The 8,415-nt window shown below is 45.1% G+C and overlaps 1 protein-coding gene across 1 annotated transcript; it reads left to right on the top strand.

Moving 5' to 3' along the window:
• Positions 1-3,510: 3,510 nt before the first annotated feature.
• On the top strand, positions 3,511-8,415 carry PMIS2 (PMIS2 transmembrane protein). The gene is made up of 2 exons (XM_058195512.1): positions 3,511-4,062; positions 6,405-8,415. The coding sequence occupies exons 1-2, from the start codon at positions 3,739-3,741 to the stop codon at positions 6,549-6,551; spliced, it is 471 nt and encodes a 156-aa protein (XP_058051495.1). The 5' UTR covers positions 3,511-3,738; the 3' UTR covers positions 6,552-8,415.

Below are 8,415 nucleotides of genomic sequence, written 5' to 3'. Positions count from 1 at the left end.
AAGTTGAGAACACTCTTCACCTGCATATAAACTCTAAGTGTGCTGCTTGACAACTGCCAAGCAGTTGCAGGATGCCAAGAAAGATAACAGGGTTGGGGGGGCGGTCATGAACCTCTGTAGATCCAACTTCGGGAAGAGGAAAACAGGAAACAGCATATAACCCACTTTACGGTCTCCATTAATACAAGGCTGTTGTGAACTTGAGTCAAGTTTTGCTTTTCTCTATCCTATATTTAAAGGCTGCAGGGTGGAACCTGTATCCAGTCTCATTCCTTTAATATAATAAGTCTTTCTACCTAAGGACAATATAAAGCCGTAAATCATTTAACAAGACATAGTTAAATGTAAATGTCCCTTTTTCTTTTTTTTCTTTGTTATTTGAACTTCCCAAAGTTACCTTGTCCTGGTACATTTAACATGCCCCTAACGTCCAACGCAAACTGTTGCCAGGGTGTTATTCTCTCATATAAACAGTGACGTTCTACCACTCCTTGTAAAACAATGATTCATGACTTTGACTGATTGCAAAATAGATTTAATCAAAGACTTTTTCAAGGAAAGGTAGATACTAGATCGGTGGGCCCCAATCTATGAGGCTCGGCCGCTGGGCTTGGGGGAGGGGAGAAGGGAACCAGACCACACGAAGTCAACTTGCTCAACTTGAATGAGGGGCGGACCAGCACACACGTGCATGCACACACAGCTCAACTACATGTTGACCTGCACACACACTCTGTTCTGTCTCCTTCCCCACTTCAGACCCACAAGCTGGCCTTCAGCCAGTGGATTCACAGCTCTTATCAGTCCTGGCAGAGATATCGCAGCTGCCTGCCAAAGTTCAAACAAATGACTCACGTAACAAGACTTTCAGCTCTTTTTGAAACGGGTCAGCTCAACTTTTGCTTCCCATGGAGTGAGAGCAGTCCCAAAGCTCCTTATATATCCTGTGGGGTGGGGCTCCTGCCCCACCCTTCCTTCTGATGACACCGCCTCTCTAATCTTCTGAAGCGCGGGTCAAGCCAAGCTTGATTATTATTATCAGCTGGGTCTGAAGGCGTAGCCTGGGGAAGGGAGGAATCAGGGGATGACGGCCTCATTATGTCCTCTGACTGGTCTGGTTCTGGCTCTTGGAGCCGAGCCAAAGGAATCAGTGCTCCTAAGGTAAGCCTTACCGGCCCTTCCCCCTCACTTTCTGAGTCACTTTCAGGCATGGGGCCAGGTTCGGGGGCTGGAGTCACAACACATGCGCATGCGTGCCAGCCCACCACTCCTGCAAGCTGAGTTGTGCATGTATGCTGGCCTCCCTTTTGCACAGCTCAGTTCCAATAGGCCATAGCCTGGTCATGGGCCAGGGGCCGGGGGTTGGTGACCCCTGCATTAGATCTTATCAAGTTACCTATCTTTGGAATTACTATGCAGCTATTCCACTGTTTACTAATAACTCATTCAGCTGCTATAAATGCTACAGTAGTGGCCGAAATTGTGGAAAACTTTTGGGGAAAGTGTATTTTTTAGGTTTGATGGCTAATAACACCACTTTTTGGGGGTGGAGTTTCAAGATAATCATATTCCACTGCTAGAATGGCCTGGGAATAGCCCAGACCTTAAACCAATTGAAAATCTACGGAGCCGACTCAAGAAACTTGTTAGTCAGAAGTGACTCAGCAATAAAACCCAGTGAATAGAAGCAATCCTTCAGTCTTGGTTTCACATTATAACAGCTGCAGAACTCAAAGACTTGGTTCACTCCATGGGAAGACGTTGTAAGGCTGTCATTCATGCTAAAGGTTACCCAACTATTAACTGACATGGTGATAAATTTTGTAAATCTCGTTTTTTCTACTTGTTTCACTTTTCTTCTCTATACTGTAACTGCTATTCTAATAGCAAATCCTTCATAAATGTTATTGCATTACATTCTTGATTATATTATCTTTCCATTGATGTATAATTTTATGGTACTACTCCCCCCCCAAAAAAAGCAGTGTTATTAGCTAGTTTTAGAAAATACACTTTTCCCAAAAGGTTTCTACAATTTTGGCCATTACTGTATAAATAAATACAGAATAAGGGGTTTGGGGGGGAGGGGTTTAACTCTTTTTTTCCCCAGTACTGTCATAACTCCTATTCTGATTGATTGAGCAAATAACTCTAATCATGGTGGTGTCTTCAGAAGGGTGACTAATCTTAAAAGAAAGGAGTTATGGATAACAGCCTGGCTAGGTGGCTCAATGGCTAAAACATTGAGCTTGTCGATCAAAAAGGTTGGCGGTTCGAATCCCTAGTATACGTCTCCTGCGTGAGCAGAGGGTTGGACTAGATGACCTCCAAGGTCCCTTCCAACTCTGTTACTTTTATTATTATTAACCTGTTCAGAGCCCTTATGGTACGGACAGTTCTACATTCAGTTCCATCCACTCACCCACCTGCTATTGCCAAGAGAACGTCTGAGTCCATCCAGGCTCTCCTTCCAAACTCCAGCATGAAAACTACTTAAAAACCAAACTCTCCTTTTGTAACAGTGCTATGTGAAGAATATAGAATCATCTGTTACAATGTCCTTCCTGTTGAAGACTAATTCAGCTTCAATCGCAACAATAGACGAGCACACAATAGATTTAAGCTTAATGTGAATCGCTCCAATCTTGATTGCAGAAAATATGACTTCAGTAACAGAGTTGTTAATGCTTGGAACACACTACCTGACTCTGTGGTCTCTTCCCAAAATCCCCAAAGCTTTAACCAAAGACTATCTACTATTGACCTCACCCCATTCCTAAGAGGTCTGTAAGGGGCGTGCATAAGAGCACAGGTGTGCCTACCGTTCCTGTCCTAATGTTCCCTTTGATTGTATCCAATTTCTTATAGTTATTACATACTTATGATTATATATATGCTTATATATGGTATAGTTATTTCATGTTTATGCTTATATAGACTGTTGTGACAAATAAATAAATAAAAATAAATATGGAGGGAATAAATAAAAATAAATATGGAGGGAGGGAACAAGAATGTCTCCATGTGCATGCATGCTTGCTCCCTTGGAAGAAAGATTGGCTTAACTATTTATGCATCAGTCTGGAAAGCAGTGGTGGGATTCAAGTCATTTAACAACCGGTTGTCTCTCTGCCCTAATGATTTCTTCCAACAACCAGTTTGCCAAACTGCTCAGAAAGTTAACAACCGGTTCTCCTGGAAGTGGTGCGAACTGGCTGAATCCCACCACTGCTGAAAAGCTCTCGTGACAACGAACTAATTTATGTTGGGTAGCTAGGCGAAAGGACAGGCCGGTCAAGCAAGCAGGAATCTGAAAGGCGAAAAGTTTTTTTTAAAAAAAAACACCTCTTCTGGACTTCCCCCTTTAAGTACCAGCAGGCAAAACTTTAGTTATTTATTACCTAGTCATCTGTTGGGCTTGGACAGTCAAAAGCTGTGCTGCTGAAGACCGAGGGGTCAAGTCACATGCCAGAGAAGCAGGAAGGGGGGGGGTTGATGCTGTCACGGAGGGAGGGAGAGAGCGAGAGAGAGCAGTAAGATCCACCAGAAGAGGCAAGGAGCAGACGGAGGAGGCCAAGAAGAGCGGGAGAAAGTGCAAGAGAAGAGAGGAGGGAGAGGGAGAGCGGATTCAGCCTGCAATACATCAGAAAAAGACATAAAGAAGAAAGAAACCAGTACTGGAGGGAGTGGGGAAAAGTGAATTGACTCCATCATCTGACGCCTGCAAAACAGCCCAACATGAGCAACCTACAATACCAAACTTTCCACGGGGATCAATCTGCCTCTCCAAACCCGCCCTCCTACTCAGAAAAGGATCCCTGCAAAGAATCTGGCCCCGCTGGATCGACACTTCCCATGGGCCCAGGGGCAGCTGCCCCTCTGCCTCCTCCCTATGGCTTACCCGGCCCAGGCTACCAACCTCCGATCGTTCAGCCCCAGCAGACGGTCCTGATCACCCCGGTCTACCCTTCCACTGAACCGGATTACCTGGCTTACTCCATCTTCACCATGCTCTTCTGCTGCTTACCTTTGGGAATCGCTGCCTTGGTTTTCTCCATACAGGTAAGGGTTTGAGAAGCCTGAGATGAGGCGGGTCAGTGGCTAAGACGCTGAGCTTGTCGATCAGAACAGCCGGCGGTTCAACTCCCTAGTACAGATCTCCTGCGTGAGCAAGGGGGATTGGACTAGATGACCTCCAAGGTCCCTTCCAACTCTGTTACTGTTACTAAGATAAGGTGAGTAGGATGCAGTAGCAAATTGCAAGGTAGGGTGAGGGAAGATCTTGCCTTTTGAGTCACTTTACAGCAACAACTTCTTCTTCTTCCTCCTCCTCCTCCTCCTCCTCCTCCTCCTTCTTCTTCTTCCAAGAGTTGGCTCAAATTCCTCCAGGGTTTTGGAATATTTTTGGAAGTGGCTTGTCAGAGATGAGAAATAAGGGACTGGTCCCAAGTCACCCATTTACCTAAGGTAGCACTAGAACTTACGGACTCCCGGTTTTCTAGCTCAGCACCTTTAACTGTTACCCCACACTGGCTTACATCAGAAATAAGGAGAAATTTCCTGACAGTGAGAACAATCATTGTAACTTTTATTTATTTATTTTATTTTATTAATCAAATTTATATACCGCCCTATCTCCCGAAGGACTCAGGGCGGTTCACAGGCAAATAAAAACATATAAATACAGATTAAAATAACAGTTAAAAAACTTATTTTACAAGGCCGAATATTTAAAAACAGTATAAATAATAAAACCCATTTAAAACCAATAAATTTAAAAATCTAATCCAGTCCTGCACAGATGAATAAGTGTGTTTTAAGCTCGCGACGGAAGGTTCGGAGGTCCGGAAGTTGACGAAGTCCTGGGGGTAGTTCGTTCCAGAGGGTGGGAGCCCCCACAGAGAAGGCCCTTCCCCTGGGCGTCGCCAGACGACACTGCCTCGCTGACGGCACCCTGAGGAGTCCCTCTCTGTGAGAGCGCACGGGTCGGTGAGAGGTATTCGGTAGCAGTAGGCAGTCCCGTAAATAACCCGGCCCTATGCCATGGAGCACTTTAAAGATGGTTACCAAGACCTTGAAGCGCACCCGGAAGGCCACAGGTAGCCAGTGCAGTCTGCGCAGGATAGGTGTCATACGGGAGCCACGAGGGGCTCCCTCTATCACCCGCGCAGCGCATTCTGGACTAACTGCAGCCTCCGGATGCCCTTCAAGGGGAGCCCCATGTAGAGAGCGTTGCAATAATCCAGGTAACTTTGAACCTTATCATAAATGAACGGTTGTAAGTCGAGGACTACTTGTAATTTATTTTTCTCCTGCTGCCTCTTGATCTCATACATAGCCAAGATCTATTTCTCTCTCCCTCTCTTTCCCTCCCTCCCTCCCTCTCCGTCTCTCCCTCTCTGCCTCCCTCTCTCCCTCTCTCTCCCCCTCTCTCCCTCTCTCTCTCTCCCTCTCTCCCCCTCCCTCCCCCCTCTCTCTCCCCCCCCTCTCTCTCTCTCATTTTTTTGTTTAACATTTTTCTTGGTATTTTAATACTGGCTTATCCTATTCTCATCATCAAGGATTTGGATCACACATTAAAACTTAAGCATAATCAACAATAAATGAATCACTAAAAAACATGTAAGGGGTAGGTTTAGAATGGTAGCTAAATGCAAATCATGAAGCCGCCTACCCTTACTCTAGGTGTAACAACCACTGAAGAAAACAACTAGTACCCATGCTTGCTGTCTCATATCTTTTGGACAGTCATATGGATTGAATCTAATGAAAGAAGAAGAGTAAAAAAAGAAATGGCCAAAAATAGCAGCAAAGATCAGTGAAAGGATGTTGATTCTCCTTTCCCACGTCAAAATAAAATTGGCGCTAATATCTGCAATGAGCAGGGAACTACAAGGCTAATAGTTAACAGTGAATGTCAATAAACCAATGCCTTCAAACAAATAAGAGTAAGTATGGATTTTGAAAAAAATCCTGTTTTGAGCCCTGGCCAGAAAATATGGTGAAGAGTTGAGTCTATCCTATCATAGCCTACAGAGTTGGGTTGCTTGATCAGTGCTTGTTGATTGAGATAAAGAAGTTCTTAAACACCCACAGCAAGGACTTCTGTTGTGAAACCACTCAGCCAGGGGGTTGCATTCACTTACCTTCGCAAGCACCACCTCCGCACACGCGCAGAGCCTTCCGCGCATGCGCAGAGGGTAAAAAACAGGACGTGCTGATGTCTGGCCGGAGCCTCCCACAACCGCTGCTATCGGTTCACCTGAATCGGATAGAACCGGCTGAATTCCACCCCTGCACTCAGCACTATCTATTCCTGTAAACAGAAAATAATCTCCAGCTAAAGACGGGTGGTTGGTTTTTTTCCCCGCTAATCCATTGCATTATTCTCTCTCTCTTGCTAGACCCGAGAAGCCAACCACTCTGGAAACAACATGGCTGCTCAGCGAAATTCCAAGTTGGCCCGCAAATTTTCCCATGCAGCTCTTGGTTTTGGCATCGTCCTCTTGATCATAAATATCGTCATACTGTATCAGTTGCGCAGATCCTGAAGGGTTGTATCCAGTGGTGGGATTCAAGTAATTTAACAACCGGCTCTCCGCCCTAAACGATTTCTTCCAACAACCAGTGTGCCAGACTGCAAAGAAAGTTAACAACCGGCTCTCCCGAACTGATGCGAACCAGCTGAATCCCACCACTGGTTGTCTCTTCTCTTCCTTGGATTCATCTGTATTGGGCGATTTGCATCGAAAGATACAGCAGCTTATTGACACGCAAACACACCTGGAAAACATCAGGATTTCCTTGCTCTTTACTGCCAACACCGGCTCTAGGACGAGGTTTTGTGGTTCTAGCAGCTAGATTGTACATGAGTTGTAGATGTCCACTGATAAAGATACTCCGACTCTACAAAGCACCTATTGAAGCAAGGGAAAGCGGGTGTCGGGTGGCAAGAATCAAATGGGATGCAATAACATGCCCATAAATTGTCATGTTGTCATCAGAGTTGAATTATCAATCTCCTTGGAACCACACAAGGGGTTGAGATCACCTCCTTCCCGCCGTTCCTCCTCCCATCAGTCCACCATCTTCTCATTTCCTCTTCTAGATTATTCCGTACATTTCAGTAATGAAGACCACAGATCAGTGGTGAAATCCAATTTTTTTTTACTACCGCTTCTGTGGGCGTGGCTTGGTGGGCATGGTGTGGCTTGGTGGGCGTGGCAGGGGAAGGATACTGCAAAATCTCCATTTCCATCCCACTCCAGGGGAAGGCTATTGCAAAATCTTCATTCCCACCGCACTCTGAACTGCTCAAAATTTCCACTACCGGTTCTCCAGAACCTGTCAGAACCTGCTGGATTTTACCCCTGCCACAGATCTTGTGTGTGTGTGTGTGGTTGTGAAGTCATTCAGCTGCTTCTGAAACCTGAGTGGACATTCTTTTGCCAGGGTTGTCTACAAGGAACCAACTTTCTGAGCCCTTGTAAGCGCCTGCCCATGTCATCAGAGGGGGCATCTACCTACCTTAGATGCACAGCTTTTCATTGTCCTGTTGTTGTTTTGAATAGCTTTTGATTCTTCCAAGTACCAGGGTTTCCCTCAGTTATTCTTCCTTTTGCATGAAATATTCGAAGTTTTAATTTCTGGATCAGTGCTTCCCAAAATTCACTGGAGGGGGGGGTGTTTATTTTTCCCCTTCATCTAATATAGCTTTTTGAGCACACCCCAATTCTGATGCTACAAATTGTTAATCAAGGCCCTTCCCTCCAATTATATATCACACAATAGCTTTTCTCTGCTCGCTGGTTCCGTCACTTCTCCTCCCGTTCCGTTTTCAAAATCCAAGAAAGCACCTGAATGCAACTATTCAGAGTCCCATACCCAAGAGGACTACATCCAGTGGTGGGATTCAGCCAGTTCGCACCTATTCGGGAGAACCGGTTGTTAACTTTCTAAGCAGTTCAGAGAACCGGGTGTTGGAAGAAATCTCCTTTTGTTTTTTTTTCACTTTACAGGGCTAATCCTGTAAGGAAGGCAGGAAGGAAACGTTCTGGTGTTGTTTCTAGCCTAATCTTTATTGCCCTGCTTACAGAAACTGCCTCTCTGGTTAACCCTTAGTACATTGTAACAGCTAAGGCGAAGCACGCATCGACGTGAGTGATGTTGAGTTGGCCACACCCACATGGTCACATGACCACCAAGTCACATCTACTCAGCTGGTCATTAGGGCAGAGAACCGGTTGTTAAATTATTTGAATACCACCACTGACTACATCTGACAGGGTTGTTCATCAAGTATGGTCTCCTTGGTTTTCCTAAAACAGTTTTTGCTTACCTCTTTGGAACAGAAGAACGGGATTAACATCTGAGGACTGAAATAAATATTGTATGATGAAAATAAAGAAATGGATC

Source organism: Ahaetulla prasina, chromosome 10 (genome assembly GCF_028640845.1).
Source record: "Ahaetulla prasina isolate Xishuangbanna chromosome 10, ASM2864084v1, whole genome shotgun sequence".
NCBI lineage: Eukaryota > Metazoa > Chordata > Lepidosauria > Squamata > Colubridae > Ahaetulla > Ahaetulla prasina.
Note: the sequence above shows the minus strand (reverse complement) of the source record. Positions and strands in the feature narration are given on the sequence as shown.